The sequence below is a fragment of the Lepidochelys kempii genome, chromosome 7, assembly GCF_965140285.1.
Source record: "Lepidochelys kempii isolate rLepKem1 chromosome 7, rLepKem1.hap1, whole genome shotgun sequence".
Lineage (NCBI taxonomy): Eukaryota > Metazoa > Chordata > Testudines > Cheloniidae > Lepidochelys > Lepidochelys kempii.
The window spans coordinates 88,318,927-88,341,674 of NC_136386.1; the positions used below are offsets into that span (position 1 = coordinate 88,318,927).

Genomic DNA, 22,748 nt, shown 5'->3' on the forward strand with positions numbered 1-22,748 from the left:
TACAAGTGAGCATATCAGTCAAAGATGAGGGCAGAGCACAGGATGAATGAGGATAACAAAAAAACCAAACAAACATGTTTACATAAGCTAGCTATGGGCATTGGTTGATGGTTCTGAATCCTGTTGAACATTTTGGGGTTTGATAGATAAATATGCGCAGTATCCTATATCAAAATGGAACTGTTTGAATGTTCTTTCTTCAGCAAAATTCTTACTTACTGGACTGGCTTCACTTTAGTCTACTTTTATACATTCTGTTGAAATATATGCTGTATATTTATGAAGATTTTCTTGACTGAATTGTTGAGAAGTGGCATTTAATTAAAAATTTGCCACATACATGGTTGTCAAAGCTGATCACCTGAAAGAGCGGCATGGAACAATGTCAGAATAGCTTGTTACAGTGTTTATATACTTTTTATATTCAATACTTGTATCCAGATAAGTCCATATGTGGCTCATAAATGTTATTGTTAAAGGAATAGTCAGATTTTAGCCCCTAAATTTACCTGATGTAAAAAAGTACATTCATGATAGCATTTAAGCTTTTTCTAGTTAAGAAATTATAATCGAAACAGTCTTTGGGTTTTTTTTACACATATCCATGCAGTGCCTGCAACTCCAACATGAAATGTTGCTGCATTCTGCTTGTTCAGGAGAACTCGAACATTAAATTGACTAGTCATTTTTTATTGTCCAAACTGAGTGAAATGCAAAAAGTAAACTGCACAAAAGCTGACTCTTCAGGTTTTCCCAGTGCAATGCAGCTACACAGAGGTGTAAGAGCAAGTACTATTTTCTCCCTCCCCACTCCTTGTGTACCCAGAAAGCAGGCACCATCTGACCCTAATTTCTGTAAAATAAAGTTAAAATAAATAAATAAAAACATGTTCTGTAACAGTTTAAAAGAAATCTTATGATTTACAACACTATGAAAGTGATTGGACAATCCATAATTTGCTAACACATTGAAATAAATTCACTGATTGGTGGTTTGTGTACTGGCTGTATTGTCCTAATATCTTTGTATTCTTCTGTTTTGGAATTTTTTAAACAGATTTCATAATTCAGGAACTGTTGAAAACATGCTGCTTTCTTGACTAAAGGAATTAAATACTTATTTTAGCTTTAAAAATTGAACTTCCTTCTAGACTATTCTAAGAATTACTTCTAAGTGGATTCATTAACTCATTTGCTTTGAACATTCAAAATATTCAGAGCAATTCTAAACCTAAAGTTATCACCAGATATTCTACTCTGTTACCTTATAACATGTTTCCAGAGTGGAAATTTTTAGTTACCCTTCATAATTTATCTCTCTGTCATATAACCAGAAAGGCATACAAGACCAGGTATCAGTTTCTAAATGGTCCATTTTTGAGTTTATAATTCACTTTGTGAACTAAACTTTATAGTTGTAAGAACGTTGTGCCATTGCAATAAGTAGTTCTCCTGCACCAAAAAATAATGAGCAACATTTTCTTTTTTTTACTCTGGTTTCAGTCCCACTTAGAAATTTTGCAATACCTTCTGCTAGAAGTACAGCATCAGGGTGACAATGATGTATGTATGTTTGAACATTGTGACTACAGCTTAACTAGCTTCTGATTTAGAAGTTGTTTTTTAGCCTCAGATATATCTCCCAAGAATGCATAAGTGGAAGAAATGTATTAACTGTAAGAAGGCATATTTGGTTTTGGCAGTTCAGTACTGTAGTATTCCTTATGAGAGCTATGGCAAATCTTCACAATTTTCAGCATAGGTTTCATGTAAATTTTTCTGCTAATGTGGTCTCCCTGCAAGGTATATCTTCATAAGTGCTTGTAAGGGGAAATGTATTTTTAGGTTTTCTTAACCAACAGATTTATCAGATGAACTATAAAATATGCTGTGTATTCAATGCATTGTATTTTATGTTGGTCTGTTGTAGGTTGATATGCCATCCTAAGCAGGAAGATTGTATAAATAGTATATGGTAGGATTTAAAATGCAGCCCTGAAATATCTATTAACTTATTAAAATAACATATCTGTTCTCTACCTTGGTAAGAGTAGATAATACCTATTTTTAGCTCCTTAGATTCAACCGTGGCACAAAATCAATTTCTGGCAGTGTATCTTATGAGAAAAACCCAAGACACACTATTAATTTAATATAATTAAATAAGAGACCCATATTCTCTTCTCTTTACATGTTCCATTGTGATAATCAAGATTTATAGATTTGGTTGGCAGGTGTTTTAAAATGCAAAACCTCCTATAACATCAAATTCCCTAGTACTCACTGATCAAGGTTTCTCTTGAAGTCAGTGACTAAAAAAAATTATCAGGATCACATTATAGGTGTTATCCAAACGAGGATTCTAAAAACAAGCCCAGCAATGTTGTCTAGTTGATAGGCTTTCACAGTTCTTGACAATGAAGCACGCAAGCATGTATTGGACAGCATCAGAAAAGGGAATGGTGTCCTTCCACTGAGGTTGTCAATTAATCGCAGTTAATGGCTGTGATGAATAGAAAGCAAAATTAATGCATTCATTTTAACACATTAATCGCATACATGTGGGTGGGGCAGGAGGCATTGGCGGGGGGCTGAAGCCCCAGCCCACAGCTCCGTGGGTGTCGGGCACCGAAACCTCTGGCGCAGCTCTGGAGGTGGAGGGGGCCTGCAGCAGCTGCTGCTCACAGCTTCCCAGGCAGTGGAGGGGATGGATCCCCGCTCCTCAACCCCCGAGAGTGACTGGAGCCCCAAGCCCTTAGGGTGGCTGAAGCCCCGTGCCTGGCTGGAGCCCCAAGCCCCATGCCCTGGGTGGGGGCTGAATCCTCCAGCCCTGACCCTATATTTGAAAATATAGTAAACCTCCAAAAATATTTAAATCAATGGTATTTCAGATATTGTTTGACAGTGTGATTAAACCTGTGATTAATCACAATTATTTTTTTAATTGTTTGACAGCCCGACTTTCCTTTGCTTTCATTCAGTCTCAAAAGTTGCTTCTGCATTGCATATGTTACCACCACCAACTCCCCATTTTTGTCAAAGCAGTTGGAACTAGTCATTGGCTGAGGCACCAAGCGGCCTAAATGAACCAGTAGTCTAATTTGATTTGTCAGTTTCTATTGTAAGTAAGTAGGATTCAGATTCCCTTGGCATATTTTAACCCAGCAATAGTATAGGTGTGATATGCTACAATTTTATTGCTCTTGAGAATTAATAAGCATCTTATATAATCAGGATTCTACCCTTTTGCTACATGGACTATAAAACATCTCAACATGATGTTCACTTGCCTCAAACTTGTTTATTTAAAATCACTTCACAATGCAAACAAACAAACAAAAGCAAAACAGTACCTCTCCCATCCACAAATACACAGAAATTAATCCCTAGAATAGCTCCCACAACAATGCCAAACCACACTCACCTCAACCTGTCTCAAATACTTCCTCATGCTAGATGGACTGCAGCATGCCTGCCAGTGAAGAGTTTCAGTCCAGTTTGGATCATGAAGCGGTATCAATTCCAAAACCAGGGCAACCTGCCCGCGTACACTGAGGGTGTTCAGAATCTAGCATCTCTACTGATTTCAGCTCAAGGAACAGCCTATGGGGATAGAGATGATCTCTCAAATTGGCAGGTCCCAGGATGTTAGAGCTTTATATTTCAAAAACAACACTCTAAACGGTACCTGCTGTTTCAGATAACTGCTGTAGATTCTTGAGCATTTGTATTATTTGCTTCTGTTGAGATAAAAGGATGGCTACTTATAAGTGCGTAGTTCCATGCCGCGTGAGACAGCAGTTTATTTCCTGTTGGCTGGAAGCCAGCCGAAGGAGATGTGAGAAAGAAACAGGAGAGGCAGTGACCCCTGGTAGTTGGGAGAATGAACTGCAGAGACACCTTTATTCAGTCACAGTTGTTTGTGTAGGATTCCAACATGATTGTGCGGTTATGCGATTGGGAGTACAGATGGTCATTTTGTGATTATCACCTCCATTGTGACATCTCGATTTGAAGACTAAGAGAAAAGAAGCCTACACACAATATGGTAAATGATCTATTTTTATTGTAGACAGTGAACAGATCATCTATTTAATATTATCTGCATTCCAGAATTAGAAATAACTCCTGTTTTTCCTTTGTCTGTTCCACTGATACAGATGCAAATGTGTCTCCTTGCTCCTTTTGGTAAGAAAAATGATGCCCTTACCATTGTCATAGAACACACTTTGGGAAATATTCCAGCCTTTCCAATTCCAGCAATTTTAGTAAATTCCTTGCAGAATATGTTTAATCACTCAGCATTTAGCCCTTCTTATCATAAGTGCTGTAGATAATGTTCATAACCGCCTCTGGGACAACTAAATATGTTCTCAGTGCATATTACAGATTTGGGGATTGTTTCTACAGTTCTTAAAGTTGCAGGGAGCTTTAATGACTTTTTTAAAAAAATAAATCCCTGGTCCAGGCTATATTTTCAGAATAGTTGATTTTTTTCTCTCTTTTTTGAAAAAGAAAGCCAAGGAAGCTCAAAAGCAAGATAATATATATTTTTCAGGCACATATAGTAAGGGTCGGTTAACACAAGGCTACCAACCTTGCAATTGTAGAGTGTTCCCTAGGAGCTGGGAGCCCTAACCCACCTGGACAGGCTATAATACTAATGTAAGTAAACATTTGTGCACTAGTGGTTCGTTGTCAAAGTGTTGTTCTAAATCCTGCTCCTCCAGTACAGCTAACATTGAGTAACACATACACCCTTTGGCTTTATTTTATTTTATGTATTTGTTATCACTCTTTATTGACTTAGTCTTCCATAACAACTAATATACAGAACATGCTTGACATTTTTTTGCTATAAAAGTAAAGTTATTAATTTTAACTTCATCATTTTTACCTGTGTGGGCTTGTCACCTACAGAGAATTTATGTAAGGCACCTATGAAGCTTAAAATGTGGTCCACTAAGATACTTGTAAATGTTAATATTATATGACAAGTAAAGAGTAGGTCATAATAGTCCCTTTATATATATATCAGTGGTGCTCAACATATTTACCATTGTGGGCCAAATATGCAGCTCTCTATGTGTTATGAGGGCCACATCCACATGATGTATATGCTACCTGTATGGCCCTGAGGATGTCACATGGACCACAGCTGTGTGCTGATTGGGCCATGGGTTGAGAACCATTAATATATATTTGTATACATCTATATAGATAGATATGAGAGAGAGAGAGATTTTGAAAATTTTATTTTTTCATTTTTTTGTCTTTATTGTCCAACTATCTCTAATGATAGATCATATTATGACTGCTTAGGTTATTAACCATCTCATAGGGTTAGATTGTTGGGAATATACTTTCATTTGTATGTAAGGGCTATACATAATTGTCCCACCCAAAGAGGAAGTGCAGAAAGGCATTGTGACTCAAAGGCACCCTTCTGAGTCACGGCCCTTCTGGAGTTCCTTTTTTGCCGATGGGAAAGGAATATGAGGGTCTGCCAGCTGGTAAATAGTTGGGCACAGAGTCTTGGCTTTGAATACTCTTCTTCAACTTGCTCATGAAGGGGGTGTGGCAACCACATGGAACCTGCCCTCCTCTTCCCTTTTCCTCTCTCCCCTCTCCACCAGTACAAGTAGGGTCTTCATTGCCACATAGGAACAATCAACAATTTAGGTCATAATGAATGTTCTGCATGCTAACAATTATATAATCCATTTTATTCATGCAAAAATTAATGTTTATATATTTTTAATTCACCAGCTAACTTTCTCAAAGATAGGAAAAGGCACTAGTCCTCAACAAGGCCAACAGAAAAAAAATGAATTTCCTAGACTAAGATATTTTAGAGATATTGTATAAGCCAAAAAAGTATTAGAAAAATAAAGATCAGGAAATAATCAGATCACAATACCTTCAAAACTGTCTAATTTCCCCAAAAAACTTACCAGAAAAAAAAGTTCCCTGCAAATAAATGTGGCATATGACAGTTCTGAAAAATGGGTTTCTTTTTGAGGAGATGATGGAGGTTGAAAATATTGCTGATAATTGCGAGCTGTCTTCAGCCGTAACTATAGAGCAGTTACTATCCATCCATAGTATTATCTACAGATTTCAGACTTGCAACTCAGAGCAAATACTGATCAACACATTTTTCATTTTTCATGATAATACCTATGAATAAGTAAAGTATGGAATTAATTAGAGTAATTTGACTAAGCTGTAACCGAAAGGGCAGCAGCTGGATGCTTGAAAACAGATGGTATTTCTGATCTGAATAGATTTGATCTTGACTAATTTTCAAAGCTAAGAAGCACTGGGAGTGGTTATTGCAGTACTTTGTGTGGGTGATCATAAGCATATGTAGGCCAAAATTCACTCCTGGTGTTAGCAGGTGCAATAAGATTTAAGTTCATGGAGTTATGCTCATTCTGTCTCTTATAATGCTTATCACTGTGGTAACTGAATTTGTCCTTTAGTGTTGTTGGCTTCTCTGTATTAGCAACTGTAATGACTGTATATATACAGGTATATATGCAGTATTGGGTTACATTCCTCCTCCTGTTATCTCTCTATGGGCTTCAGCAAAACGGAAAGTGAAAAAAAATTATTAGCCAGGAACTATGTAGACATTGGCTTTAATGCTGTTGTAAACTAAGCAAAATAGAGCCTTGTCAATAATTCTCATATAGCATTCCCCTAGCTGGAAAAGGTAGCTCCATGGGCTGAAATCCTGCCCTCCTCCCCCTCCAGATATAGAGGGTAGGACTTTTTGATGTAGCACGCATTCTGCAGTTAGACTGCTCTGTTTTGAGGGGGCAAGGAATTTTTATCTAAGGAAGGGAGGAACCAGATTTGAGGGAGTGGTAGTTGAGGGAGATTCTAATCTAGGGTTCAAAGCAAAGTTAAGGGGTAGTTTGACTTGTGGGGGAAGGATGTAACAGGGGTGAGGGTGAAGAGGAACAAAGGTTCTGAACTGGGAGGAGGACAGGTTGGATTGGGAGGCTTGAGTACGGGAGGAATGTAGTCAGGTGGTGAGTGAGGATATGAGTGAATTGGGGGCGTGTGGTATAGTAGAGCTAGATTGGAAGGGAAGGGGTTGGGACTAGGCGAGAACAATCAAAGATCATAGAGAGCTAGACTCTGTTTTCTCCCACTTTGCCTTTTCAGTAAAAATCCATTTTTACCATTCTGGGGGGCACCCCGTTTTCTTTACACTTCTCACCAACTTCCCTTATCCTCCCACAAAACACTTCTCTCTGATGCCTCCAACAATGTTTCTTTTTGAATATATAATCGATCTGCTGGGGAGGAGATTGCAACCTGCAGCCTCCCCAGTTATTTGGGGTCCTATCTGCCTCTGAATTTTGGTTTAATTAAAAAGATAAAAAACATAGCCGGGAAAGTGTGTTGGATAATCCATATTGTATTTTCCTTCTGTCTTTCTCCTTATACATTCACCCCTTGCTATTTTATTTCTGAGGTGATTGAGATATGGCCCTTCCTTCTGTGTATGTCAGGATTTCGAGCTTTGGGCTGGGCCTAAATCATTATTTGCCAACTTCATAAAATTTAAAAGACCTAAATAACAAAACTAAAGTAAACCATATTTTCATCAAACACTGTGATGAACGTTCTCGGGCAACAGACCTCTATGAAACTTTGCTGGGCTTGGTTTGTGATAGTATTAGTGAATCAAACGCCACAGTTCATTCTGCAGCTGTTGGAAGTGAACCAACCCCTGCTGGTTTGCTTGTATGTTTCATATTTAGAAGCTGTAACTTCTAAAGGGAACATGGCCCCTTCCTTCCCAGCAAGATGCTCTCTTCCTATCTATCCAGCCCCTTGACCCTAGAAACCTCTCCAAACCTAAAGATAAAATGGAGATTTCTGAGAGGATTGTTGGGAAAAGACAAAGTATTGATGAAGTAAACAAGTTAGTTAGCTGGAGAGGATGTTTATGTAGGGGTCATGGTTAATACTGCATGAATATTCTTCTATTATGTTTATAGAACATATTAGACCTCAATCTTAGGCCATGTTTGAGTGTGTTTGAGGGCTGTAGCAAATATTTTGCACACCTCTAACCCACGGTAATCAGATAATGTGGTGAGGAGTACAGTATAAGGGCACAGATAGACTCAACAGGCACTGTGTAGTTTCTTATCTACCTATTTTCAGATGTCATGAGCCTCCGCTTCCGTGTTTTCTGTCCCAGATTAATCTTTCTTTGGGGTTTTATGGACTGAATACAGAATGCCCAATTATTCTGTAAATTTTCACTTTTCAGTCTCTGGCATGCAGAATTCCCAACAGTCACAAAAGGAGAAAGAAAAAGGTTGTTAGGTAGGGGAAGAGAGTAGAAAGAGTGTGAAATAATAGTTCATACCTTTCAGGGGAAATGCGTGTTGTTAATTTTTCTTTCTTTCTGTTAGCAAATGCAGTTTGGTTTATAGAAACAAACACGAAACAGGCTGTGCAGTTTAAAAAGCCTTTGGGAACTTCGAGCTTTCTTAGTCTGATACGAGATGAGAATGTGTGATTTCCACTAACAATGCCTTGTTCTCTTCCTTTCATTCAATATAACTTTGTATGTGATACAGACAGTCTAGCAGACTTTAAATAGCCATTAAATCACTGGGCAGTGCTACTGTCAGATACTGGTGAATAAGTTTTTGTTGTTTGATTTTTTAAAAACATAATTTATCAAGTAGCAAATAGGCAATGCATAGAGTGATAGATTCTGAGATAAGTTAGGATACTGAATTTACATACTGGAGGCTTGGGAGATTTTAAAGTCATATAATGGCTGCTATTAACATATTTCCTACTTTGGTAATGCATAAAATTACTGTATTCTGGGGAAATGACTGGAGTAAGGTTATATATATATACACAGCACAATTATCCTTTCATTTACCGCATAATCGTTTAATTCCATTGACTTTAGATGATGTACCCCTGATATACACTGCTGGAAGTAAGGATATGGCTACACTAGAGCTGGGCAAATAACTAATTTTTCAGTTGGTGGAAGTTCTGAAAAATAGGAGGGGGAAATCAGTTCATCTTGAACTTAATCTGAAATTGGAAATTTTAACGCATAAAAAAAGGGAGGATTCAAACCTGAGTCTCACACATTCTAAGGGAGTGCCCTAATCACTTGGCTAAAGGCTATGAAGGCATGAAAAGTGGCAGCAACATCACCCTTCCTCGTCCTCCTTTCTGTTTTGTGAATGGCTGAAATTATTTATGTTAAATTTGCAGATAGCTTCAGGTCAGTCAAAACTGCATTTTTCATCAAATAAACCAGAAAAAGCTGTGGCTGGTTTAGCCTACCCAAGCTCACTTGAATCCAACTAGTGCAGGTAACAATAGCAGTGAAAACAGCTCAGTGTGGGCTTCTGAGCAGGCTAATGAGGCGATAATGGACCAAGGGTCCATGCTATGTTTACACTACCCATGCTGATGCCTCGCTTGGGTAGGCTAGCTTGTGCATAGCTTTTACTGTGTAGACATGACCTAAGAGGAGAATCAAGTCCAAAATTGGCATGTGAAGGAAGGAGCTCATTTCTGGTATGAAGCTACTTAAGATTGGACAGAGCTCTTTTTATCTTGCTTCTCCATGTCTAGTTATTCTCAGCAGAAATCACAGTTTTATCAGCTGGTTTTTTTTTCCTGACTATTCTCAAAACACACACACTGACACTGAGGGAGTCTTTTCCTACAGATTTGAGCTCAAAGTCACTGTTCCTAATATCTTATGAAGTTCCATGAAGGACTGCTACCAACGAAAGAGAAAAAAAATGCAAAAATTCCTAAGGTTTGAAGGCACCTTCAGATGTGGAACATGAGATAGGATATACTTAGCATCTTTTGATGAGAATAACCAGTAAGGGGGAGTTTAGAGCTGAAAATATTGTCCATTTAAATAAGTAAGCATAAGCATATTTTCCACTCCATGCCTCTGATGAATTGGGTTTTAGCCCACGGAAGCTTAAGCCCAAATAAATTTGTTAGTATCTGTAGCCAGACAGCCAGCCCCCCCCCGCCCCTCTCAGACCAGCATTGCTGGAAACACAGGAGGAAGCCGGAACAGGGCACTTAACATATATTCCAGCACAGCCTTTGAAGCTGTGAAAGCACAGGTGTGCTGCTACAATGTGCCTCTGGGAACAGATACGACGATTAAGCTCACAGCAGGCAGAGGCCCTGTGACAGACATGGCTCTTAGCCCCTACTAAATAGCGTGATGCACACACACCAACATCCTAGGTGGGAAAATATTTACCCTGATAAAAGAAATGTCCAGTAGTCGAAACTTATTGTTTCTCTCCTTTGCAAGTGTAAACTACTCTTGCGAAAGCTGGCGTCACCCCGACAGACCAGCCTCAATTTGGCATAAGAAAGGAGAAAGAGAATAAAGGAGTACAGAGGTATAAGTAGGGGACCTACAGCACCATGATTTTTGAGTGCTTTTCACTATCTATCTGCTGGTCAGATAAGTGACAGCCTCCCAAGGCTTCTGCAGCTAAGAGGGTCCCTACGCCTTGTCCCTTATTCGTCTTTCCGCGGAATTGAGTGACCGATCCTGGCTTGGCACCGCTGGAATCGAGAGATGCAAGGAGGGTAAGAAGCACCCACACCTGATCTCCTATCTTTAGAGTACACATATTTTGAAATAGAGCTCTATACTTTGTTTTCTTTCTTTGGGATTGTGGCTTCAGTTTTGTAACTTGTTTGTGTGTGTAACATCTCTACATTTAAATAAGTAGGCGCTAGCAATTTTGTAACCACATGATTAGAATCTAGCTTAATAAATTTTGGTAACCATTTGTGCATAAGCCTGACTTGTTTTCTCTGGTTTACTGTAAAGCAGCCAACACAATTAAAGAACCTCAGCCGTTTTGGCTCTAAAGCCTGGCCATTAGGTGAGAGTACTAAGAGCCTAGCGTTGAGTTGTGCCGCCTCCACGGGGCAAACTCTTGGGGCACCTGTCAGTCAATCCTGGCTGCCCGCCGCGAAGGGACAGTGCGTCCTAGCGGTTAAAGTCACGGATGGTATAAACGGGCATAGCTGGCACCTCACCAAACATCCTTGGCCGTCGGCTAACAGTATCTAAGGTGCCACAAGGAGTCCTCTTTGTTTTTGCATAAACTAAGTGTAAATCATGATGACTACAATAATAATAAAGGACAAGTAACTCAGTTTTACTTTCAGTTTTTAATTAAATAAGCTTTACTTTTTAAATTAGGGATTTTTAATAGATTATCATATTTTAAATAATAAATGTATAGACTCTAAGGCCAGAAGGGACAATTGTGATTATCTACTGACCTCCCATATAACACAGGCCATAGAACTTCCCCAAAATAATTCCTGGAGCATATCTTTTATAAAAACATCCAATCTAGATTTTAAAAATGGTCAGGGATGGAGAATCTACCATAACACTTGGTAAATTGCTTCAATGGTTAATTCCTCTTACCATTAAAAATGTATGCCTTAATTCCAGTTTGTCTTTATTACGACAAATCTAGTCTCCAGGTGCATATTCAAAGTGTTTAAGTACAAAGTTTTTTTAAAAAACTGACATACATGACACCTATACACACTCCAATTATAAAAATAATTTTATCTTTTATTATGGAATTTTAATTATGTTCAACAATGCAAAATTTGCTGACTGTGAGTTTCACACATGCAGTCCTTTTCAGATGTTGAATATTGTATTCAATTCGGGTTGTGTCAATCAAAAAGTAAATACTGCTTTAAGTTTGAAAAAAATTAGGTTAACCTTTGCCATTCATTATTATTTTCAGGCATATATACTTTTCAGCTTCTCATCCAAGCCAGAATATAGAATGAATGAATATATATATTCATTCTATATTCTGATATATATTGTTAGGATATAGATATTCAGGCCTGTCTGTAAAGGCCTGTACTCTAAGAATTTAGGTGTATTCTTATCACTTAGCTAGTTATAGAGGTTGTCATAAATATAAAGGGAAGGGTAAACACCTTTAAAATCCTCTCCTGGCCAGAGGAAAAACACTTTCACCTGTAAAGGGTTAAGAAGCTAAGATAACCTTGCTGGCACCTGACCAAAATGACCAATGAGGAGACAAGATACTTTCAAAAGCTGGGGGGAGGGAGGAACAAAGCCTCTCTCTCTGTCTGTGTGATGCTTTTGCCAGGGACAGAACAGGAATGGAGTCTTGGTACTTAGAAAGTAATCTAGCTAGATATGCGTTAGATTCTGTTTTCTTTAAATGGCTGAGAAAGTAAGCTGTGCTGAATGGAATGTAGATTCCTGTTTTTGTGTCTTTTTGTAACTTAAGGTTTTGCCTAGAGGGATTCTCTATGTTTTGAATCTGATTACCCTGTAAGGTATTTACCATCCTGATTTTACAGAGGTGATTTTTTTACTTTTTCTTCTATTAAAATTCTTCTTTTAAGAATCTGATTCTTTCATTGTTCTTAAGATCCAAGGGTTTGGGTCTGTGGTCACCTATGCAAATTGGTGACGATTTTTATCAAACCTTCGCCAGGAAAGGGGGTGTAGGATTTGGGAGGATTTTGGGGGGAAAGACATTTCCAAATGGGCTCTTTCCCAGTTACATATCTCTTAGACGTTTGGTGGTGGCAGCAATAAAGTACAAGGGCAAAAGGTAAAATAGTTTGTACCTTGGGGAAATTTTAACCTAAGCTGGTAAAAATAAGCTTAGCAGGTTTTCATGCAGGTCCCCACATCTGTACCCTAGAGTTCAGAGTGGGGAAGGAACCTTGACAGGTATAAAAGAAAGAAACAAAATTGCTGTCTGCCGGTGTAAGGTCCTTCTCTTACTGTGACAGTCTGAGGCCCTGTGCTTAGGCTAAGATCTTTGGCTAAGCAGCAGAGACAGCCATAAGCTGGGAAGCGACCGGTCACATCCTCACATTCCAAACTAGTCACATTGAAATAAGGTGCTATTGGGCTGTTAAGAATACAATCCTGTCCTGATAATGCCTATCGCCTCCAGAGAAGGGGAAGTGCCTAGAAAATGTAAAAGGAAACTTAGTTTGATAGCATCCTGTCTGGCAAGAACTCACTTATCAATAGATGGGATGTGAAATCCTCACTTCTGTATTGTTTTGTCATTATAGTTCCCACTTTGCTATTGTTTATTTGCATGGTCTCTGTCTGGTTCTGTGATTGTTTCTGTCTGCTGTATAATTAATTTTGCTGGGTGTAAACTAATTAAGGTGGTGGGATATAATCGGGTAAATAATCATGTTACAATATGTTAGGATTGATTTGTTAAATTTCAGTAAAATGATTGGTTAAGGTATAGCTAAGCAGAACTCAAGTTTTACTATATAGTCTGCAGTCAATCAGGAAGTGAGTGGGTGTGCGGGGGGGGAATGGGAACAGGGTATGGGGGTGGGGAAATTGGAATCATGTTTAGCTAACGGCAGAAATGGGAACAGGGACACAGGTGTAAGGCTCTGTGGTGTCAGAGCTGGGAAGGGGGACACTAAGGAAGGAAACTGGAATCCTGCTTGCTGGAAGTTCACCCCAGTAAACATTGAATTGTTTGCACCTTTGGACTTCGGGTATTGTTGCTCTCTGTTCATGCGAGAAGGACCAGGGAAGTAAGTGGGTGAAGGAATAAGCCCCAAAACATATATATATTTATATATTCATTCTATATTCTGGCTTGGATGAGAAGCTGAAATGCTAAAATGTCTTCATGCTGCCAATTTATCCTGTCTTCCCTTCCTCATCTGCCTGCCTTCTAAACCACGCCTGTATCCTTCACCTTCTTTCTCTTGTCCAGGGATTGCTAAAAAACACTGCACCTGCATCAGGGGAATCCTCAGTGGACATGTTTGGACAGTCTGACCTTGCAGTGCAGGAGAAGCACAAAGGGGACAGAGCAATGGGCCAGGATCTGGCCCATTGTGTGGGAGGCTTTTCTTCTAGTATTTACAGCTGATCTGAAAACACGAACTAGCAAAAATCTTGCAGAAATAACTATCTGAAACCTACTTTTGTTTTATTTCCAAACCGATTATATAGACTTGAGGTATTAGCTTAGGTTTGAATAAGTATTTTTGTGTGTGTTTGATTAACTAGAACTCTTAACCTTGTGAGTTTAAACTACCACTATAGCTACATGTTAAGTCATATTAAGCTACATGTGAAGTCATATTGCCCCAGAGAGAGTTTATGAAGGGTTCTGTACCTATTTGATTCACAATCCCTTCCAGATTCTCTTATGCACACAGGGAAGTATGGAAGCCTTCTCTAAGGGTGAGCTCAGCCTACTGTTTCCTTCCTCACCGTTTTAGGATGATGTGAGACCTTATGGGTTCAGGGATGGATCAGTCTCTGTGCTTTTTTTCCTGCTTACTCTGCCTTTTGTTTCACATTCTCTTTATTTTTTCATATAACAGCCCTGAAAGAAACTTATTCTCTGTAAACAAGTAGCCATAGATTGCAAATTTGGATTGTATAGTATAGCTTTTAATAAAACACTGTCTCTGCCAGCCAGACTGCATGCATAATAAACAGAGGACGTAAAGCTAATGTCCATCATTTTGTGACTTGTTAACTCTCCTTTTCATTCACAATAAGAATTTTAAGGAAACCCACATTTCACTTAAATCTTAGATAGTACAGCAAAGCTTGAAAGAAGTAGCCAGCTTTCATTTTTTTTTAGGATATATACCCTTTATTGTTTAGAAAATTAAGTGTAATTGTTTTGACACTGATAAACAACTTACCCTTTATTGAGTGTGCTTGTTTTCTTTAAGGCTGTATATTTAATGAGTTTGTATGAAAATTCTGTATATTGGCAAACAGCACAGGAAAAGATTCCCAGTGTCCGTCCTTGTAGTTAGCAAACTATTAGGACTTCCCTTGAAAGGATGACCTTTTTGGGTGACTACCTCTGAAGAGTAATTAATTAAAAGGGTTTCTTTAAGTGAAAGCAATGTATTTTTTTAAGAACTGAATTTCAACAACAAAAACATGAAAAACTTCAAATAGTTTATTCAGGCTGTGACCCCGAATGTTTCACAAGTTGTTTAAGGTTTGGCAGGATCTTGTAAAACTTTCTTGGAATTCTAGATTATTTGTAGCATGATGCTTTGGGGTTATATAAATAATTAGAGCAAAGAACAGATGCTGCATAAAAAGAAGAAAATTAGAAATTATGTAAATGCAGGCCAAGGATTTCTATTAAAATAATGTTAACTATCTAAAATAAGATGTCATTCTAACCATCACAAATGTAGTATGCATAGGTAATGCACCATGAGAGCTCAACACTAACTTACCTGACCTGTATGAGGAAGTCTTTATGTACTGAAGACCTTATGTGTATACAATATGGGAAAAAATCTAAAAGACTATTTAAAAATAGTTTCATTCTCTCCAGCGGCAACAGCAATGTTAAAATCAGGATCATACTTGGTTAAAAAAGTCCCTTATATTGTGCATATTGCCCTCAGTGTTTTGACTTTGTGCATCATACCAGAATTTCAGAACATATTCACTTCCCTCCCAACCACCCCAGTACTGTTGCCCTAAAATCAACAAGTGTATATTCATACATACAAAAAGCTACATTAAAATAGCATCAAGGTTCAGAAGTCATGCACTCAGAAATTAGGAATTGCCAGAATTAAGGTTGCTTAATAACCTTTGAGTGTGTGCATTATTGTATAGTCTTTAGTTGCATGATCACATTTTTTTACCCAGGACCCTGCCTTACTGAGTTCACAGGATGAGTCTGGGATCTGTAGTTAATGTGGCTGTTGTCTATAGGATCCTCTGCCTCATTTGTTGCAGAAGATGGAAGATGTATAATGAATGAGGCAGGGGATTGCAGGAGAAGAATGGTCTTGTGGTTTAAATAGTTGAGTGCTGTCCTGGAGAATTGGCTTCTATCCCTACTCGATCCAGAAGTTAGTGTATGGTTCTTTAACTTGTCTTATGCTGGATGTTCAACTAGATGATCCTAATGGTCCCTTTTGGCCTTAAAATCTATGAATCTCAGAAACAATGGGAAGATTTATTTAACAAGGGGAAAACAACATAATTGTTTTCCCTACCCTTGTTCTCAGAATTGACCAGATTATTTTTTGCTAATTGATTTTTTCCAAAAAATTCAGCCTGAGTGCCCAGGCATAGAAAATTTCACACTGCATGGTTAAAATTTGGCAAAGTCCGAGGCAACTGAAAACAGTGTCTTATAATGGAAACTGTCAGGCAACCTTAACTATATTACTGAACTATCTGTAATGATATCTTAAACGGTTATAGAGCCTTCATCTTGATGAATTTCAAAGTGCTTTATTATGATCTTATTTATACAGGCAGAGTGGTCCTTACCATCTTTTTGAGACTAAGAGACAGCTATAGAACCTGTCAATTTAATGTCAGAGCAACCAGTAAGTAATTTATAATGACAGTAAATAGAATAAGAGGGAACCATATGCAACTTAACTATTATGTGTCACAGTCTTAAAACCATCTTTGTACAGTATTCCCAGTTCTTTTCTACAGCTGGAATGCTATGCTCAACAAAGATACACAGCAGGTTAACACAGGAAATTAAGAATATTGTATTCAGTTGAAATTCAGTGGGAATTTAGGTTGGAGAAAAGTTAGTGCACGTACAGTCCCATATGTCACCGAAACATATCCATTCCGGTTTTCTTTGCTTCCCACGGGAATAATGACTTCTGATTTTTAATTGAAACAAGCTAACAGCATAACTTAGGGCTTGATCCTGCAAACACTTAAGCAAATGATTAGTTCCATTGAAATCAATGGGATTGCTCACGTCCTTATTCATGACTGAGTTACATCAGCCTTAAGAGGTCCATCTCTAGCCAAGATGTGAGTTCTGTTTCCCAAAAAAAGTTAGCTACACGCCCCGCTCTTTCACTGCCCCCCACCATATCTGCTGTTGCTATTGCTGTCAAATGGCCTGAAAAAGAGTGTCAGGTGAGGATGCGGGGGAGTTAGTCATAATCTGGGATCAGTGTAGTTGTAGTTGTGTTGGTCCCAGGTTATTAGAGAGACAAGTGGGTGAGGAAATATCTTTTATTGGACCAACTTCTGTTGGTGAGAGAGACAAGCTTTTGAGCCACATAGACCTGCTCTTCAAGTCTGGGAAAGAAATTCCAAGCATTACAGCAAAATGCAACTGCTAGCAGCAAATATCTGATCTGCAAATGCTAGCAGCAAATATCTCTAATGGCTGGTGATCGAACAGTAGATGGGGGGGCTCTGAGTTACTACAGAAAATTATTTCCCGGATGTCTGGATGGTAGGTCTTTCCCACATGCTCAGAGTATAACTGATCACCATATTTGGGGTTGGGAAGGAATTTTTCTCTGTATCAGATTGGCAGAGACTCTTGATTTTTTTTGTTTTGTTTTGCCTTCCTCTGCATCATGGGGTATGGGTCACTTGCTGGTTTAAACCAGTGCAAATGGTGGATTATCTGTAACTTGAAGTCTTTAAGCCATGATTTGAGGACTTCAGTAACTCAGCCAGAGTTAAGGGTCTGTTACAGGAGTGAGTCAGTGAAGTTCTGTGGCCTGCAGCTTGGAGGTCAGACGCTAGATGATCACAATGGTCCCTTCTGATCTTAAAGTCTATGAGTGTATGCAAGGTGGAAAAGATTGTTTAGCATAAGTAGTTAGCACATATTGTAAGGGACCATAGACAAAAATATGGGGGTAGTGGGTTATAGGTTGTTGTAACAAGCTGTAAATCCTGTGTCTCTGTTCAGTCCATGGTTTTTGGTGCCTAGGAGAGTAATGAATTCAAGATCCCAGGCTCATCTTTTGAGAGTGTTGTGTAGCATTTCCTTTGAGGATGAGGACTGAGAAGTCAGATACAGAGTGATCACGTTGTGAAAAGTGTTCTCCCACAGGTGATGTGGTGTTTTTGTCTTTTATCATTTTCCTATGTGAGTTCATTTGAGAGCATAGTGATTGTCTAGTTTCATCCACATAGTTGTTATTAAAGCATTTAATGCACTGGATGAGGTACACCACATGTGATTGGCATGTGTAGGATCCCTGGATCTTAAAAAATATGTATTGAACATTGGGGGTGTTGAACATTGTTGCAGCGGAGATATGTCTGCACATTTTGTATCTGTTGTTTTTGCAGCGTCCTGTGCCACTTTAAGTTGGTGTGCTGGTCTGTGGGGAGCTTGCTTCTGATGATGTGCTTGGAAGGGTTGGGGGGTGATTTGAAGGGCAGAAATGGTGATTAAGGAAAGATTTCTTTCAGGATGGGGTCCCCATTGAATATGGCTTGTAGTTGTTTGATGATACCTTTTATGGATTCCAGTGTGAGTGGTAGGTAATAATTATGGGTGTGCGGTCAGAGGGGGTTTTATTTCTGTATTGAGGAAGGTTCTCTTGGGATGTTTGGGTGGCCCATTACATGATGCGATCTACTTCTCTGGTGGAATGTCCTTGTTTGGTAAAGGTGGTTTTAAATGTGTTAAGGTGTATATCCTTTCTCCTTGGAATGCATTCTGTGCTATCTGAGTGCCTCGCTGTAGATAAGATTTCTTGATGTGTTTGGGGTGCATGGGATCTATGAATGTAGGTGTAGTGATCCATGGGTTTCTTGTATGTGGTTTTCTGTAGAGTTCTATTGTTGAAGCTGATTGTGATGTCCAGGAAGTTGAGAGAAGTAGCTTGCATGGTGGAACAGGTGCTTAAAGTGGTTCCTCAATGACCCACCTAGATGTTTACTTGTATTATGGCTTTGCCATTTTAAACACTGAAGTCTTTAGCTAATCTTGAGAATAATTCTCTGGTATAACTAAATATTACTGTTCACATTTTACAGATGAGGAAAGAGAGTCAAAGAAGGTTGAATAACACGTTGTTGTCAGACCCAGGAATGGAACTCAGGAGTGCCTGCATTCCACTCCTGTGGTCAGTTCGCTAGGCCACTGTGTGACTGGATAATATAAACAACTTTATTACAATGGAATATCTATCAGAAATATTTCAAATGGACCCATCATGGTACCTAAGAATTGATTTTTAATTTTGTTTGGGGCACATGTATTATTCGTATTGTTGGCATTTGAATTCATAATGATTCACAAAATGATTGCCTGCATATTTTGGAGTATTAATGTATTCCCAAAATACATTGATAAAATAGAAAATAAATAAACAGCAATAATTTAGAAGCTAATTAATATCTGACATGATATTGATGAAGGTATTCTTTTTGACTTTGGTCCTGCAAACACTTACACATGTGCTTAACTGGATTACTGTGGGTAATCCCACAACAGTGGGACCACTCCCAGTAGTAAAGTTAAGTACATATTTGCAGGACTGGGGTCTTTATCAGGATATATTATTTTTAGGATAATATGTTTCTTTAAAGAAAAACACAATAGAGACATATGTTCTGTGTTCCAAATTTTTCCCCCTTGAAGTTTTAGTTTTGCATAGTTAATTTTACATTTTACAAAAGATGTGTCCTTATTATTGCATTATATATTTACATGCACACACGTTATTTCTTTGGCATTCAAGTAAATGTCCACTGTAGCAAAATGTATTTTTACTAAATCTGAAGAACTGCAAACAGCCTTTGTAATTTATCAGCTCTAATTTCCCTAATTTTCATTTCAGACACGAGTGAACCCCATCAATGTCACTCCACCAATAGAAGCTATAGATCAGGACAAAAACATCCAGCCTCCTTCTGATCGACCACGCATCCTCTATTCCATCCTACTTGGTTGGTATCTGCTAATCTCGCTATCATTCATAGTCCATCACTGTATTAGGATCAGGCAGAGAAAGACTAAGTGGGAAAGCTGAAACATAATACAAGATTCATGTTGTAGTTGGTAGAGTTCGATATCGTTGTTTTACTCAGCAACATTTTTATTGCAGTTTTGGTATTTTATTCCATTTTGGGTTATTAACTATATTGTTATTTATTTAGATTAGACTCAGAATCTTTTGCTTCATCCAGTGAAAATAAGGACACAGTCAAGGAAAGAAAATATGGAAGATGCTTATCCACACTCTCAGTTGGACTGTGTTCCAATTCTGCTGAGAAATAGCTAGGGAAGATAATAATAATAATCCTTGGCTCTTATTCACAGGCACAAATACAAACTAAGCCTTTGTCTACATTGCAAATGCTTTGCTGGTACAGATATACTGACAGAGTCCCTTATTGTTGATGTAGCTTATTCCAACAGGAGTTTTGAAAGCATAATAACACTGCCTCCTTGAATGACATTAGGTAGGCCCACAAAAGCACTTTGATTTCTGCATAACTGTGTCCACACTGGGGAATAGGTGCTGGAACTAAGGGAGCAGGGGGTGCTGCTGCACCTCCTGGCTGGAAGTGGTTTCCATCATATACAGGGATTACAGTTTGGTTCAATGGCTCTCAGCGCCTTCACTATACAAATTGTTCCAGCACCCCTGCACTGGGGGTTTTGCCAGCATAACTGTATCAGATAGGGGGAATGGTTGACAAAACTTTGTAGTGTAGTGTAATAATTGTCAGGGGATGGCAATTAGGGTGAGTTTCCTTCTAAAAGCCAAATTTGAACTTTTCTGCCCAGAGAAATTTGGTGCGGTCTTGGCGTCATCCACCTACTCTTTATTTTCTTGTGTTTAAGGTTGTAACCTGCCCATTCTCCTCCCTTGCATCAGATTGTCTTCATTGTCCATGGTCTCTTTTGGCCCTGGATGAATACAGTTCAAGAAGGGGTTCATGGAGACCTCCCCCTTTCTTTATTGTGGGGGACTTACACCGTATCATTTAACACTCTCCCTCTCCCTCTTGGACAGATAGGAACAAGTTTCCCCAATTCTTCTATGAGCTGATAGGAAAAAGACCTAAAACACTGATTGACCATCACCCAGCCAAACCTCCGCTCCCCACATCATACAAAGTCCAAGGACATACTCCCCTCTGTGATATTCCTCTGATCCACCATCCTGGGAACTGAGAGATTATAGGGTTCACAGAAACATGTGTGTCCCATGCAAGTTGCTTTTATAACCATCAGGTGACTGGGTTTCTTTTGGGGAAGAGAGAAGGATGGGGATGGTGCAGTTTTAAAATTCAAACTTATAATGGGAAGATAGTCACCAGTGGAACATAATAAAGCACACACAAGTAGACCCTACTTTGAGTCTCTAGGGAGAAAAAAATAAAACAGTAATTTTAGTACTAGTCTTTATTTCTGTTTTTGTCTTAAAAAAGGAACCTTCTGAGGTCTTAAATATGCCTATTCTTCTGCTGGTATGCACTACTTTATAGCTTTAAAACTCTACTACTGGGCATTTTAGATAACTTCAAAAGAAGTATAATGACATACACTGGTGAATTTGAGAGCCTTCATCTGGAAAGGCGTGGTGGAAGTGCATTATTCAGTGAATTTAGTAAAATATATGAGAATGCAGGCTGATATGCCAAGTTTTTGGAGCATATGTCAAGCATACAATTGAAATGAATTATCTGTTGTTCCTTCCTTTCAGCTGTTTCTCATCACATGGGATTTCCCCCATTGTAAACCAAAATGTACATCTCCCACACAGACATTGTAAGATTTCACTTGACTGTTATAAATTACTTAAACTAGAAGTGCTGAACCACAAAGTGAGAGAATATGCTATTTTTTACTAATTAGATAATAACTGAACATTTTATAAGTTTCTTACATTTTTGTGGCCTATTGAGTTACAGTTCTACATTTGCACCATAACAGGTTGAGTTACAGTATGTAGTTAGCAAAAAGAAAAGGAGTATTTGTGGCACCTTAGAGACTAACCAATTTATTTGAGCATAAGCTTTCATGAGTTAGAGCTCACTTCATCGGATGCATACTGTGGAAACTGCAGAAGACATTATATACACAGAGACCATGAAACAATACCTCCTCCCATCCCACCCTCCTGCTGGTAATAGCTTATCTAAAGTGATCACTATCCTTACAATGTGTATGATAATCAAGTTGGGCCATTTCCAGCACAAATCCAGGTTTTCTCACCCTCCGCCCCCCCAAACTCACTCTCCTGCTGGTCATAGTTCATCCAAAGTGACCACTCTCCCTACAATGTGCATGATAATCAAGGTGGGCCATTTCCAGCACAAATCCAGGTTTTCTCACCTCCCCTCCCCCCACACACACACAAATTCACTCTCCTGCTGGTAATAGCTCATCCAAACTGACCACTGTCCTTACAATGTGTATGATAATCAAGGTGGGTCCAGCATAAATCCAAGTTTAACCAGAACGTCTGGGGGGGGGGGAGTAGGAAAAAACAAGGGGAAATAGGCTACCTTGCATAATGACTTAGCCACTCCCAGTCTCTATTTAAGCCTAAATTAATAGTATCCAATTTGCAAATGAATTCCAATTCAGCAGTTTCTCGCTGGAGTCTGGATTTGAAGTTTTTTTTGTTTTAAGATAGCGACCTTCATGTCTGTAATTGCGTGACCAGAGAGATTGAAGTGTTGTCCGACTGGTTTATGAATGTTATAATTCTTGACATCTGATTTGTGTCCATTTATTCTTTTTTGTAGAGACTGTCCTGTCACCTTCAGCCCCCAACAAAGCCCGTTGCCAGCTGTGCCCACATATCTATTCAGGGGACACCATCACAGGGCCTAATCACATCAGCCACACTATCAGAGGCTCATTCACCTGCACATCCAACAATGT

At 38.8% G+C, this 22,748-nt stretch overlaps 1 protein-coding gene across 6 annotated transcripts in view; it reads left to right on the forward strand.

Moving 5' to 3' along the window:
* The window catches only part of PCDH15 (protocadherin related 15), a 1,335,873-nt gene that overhangs the window by 961,858 nt on the left and 351,267 nt on the right, over nt 1-22,748 (forward strand). For all 6 annotated transcript variants that reach the window (XM_073353680.2, XM_073353679.2, XM_073353690.2 and 3 more), the window contains one exon: nt 19,687-19,795. In XM_073353680.2, the coding sequence (XP_073209781.1) occupies nt 19,687-19,795 (109 nt within the window). The remainder of the gene's footprint in view (nt 1-19,686; nt 19,796-22,748) is intronic.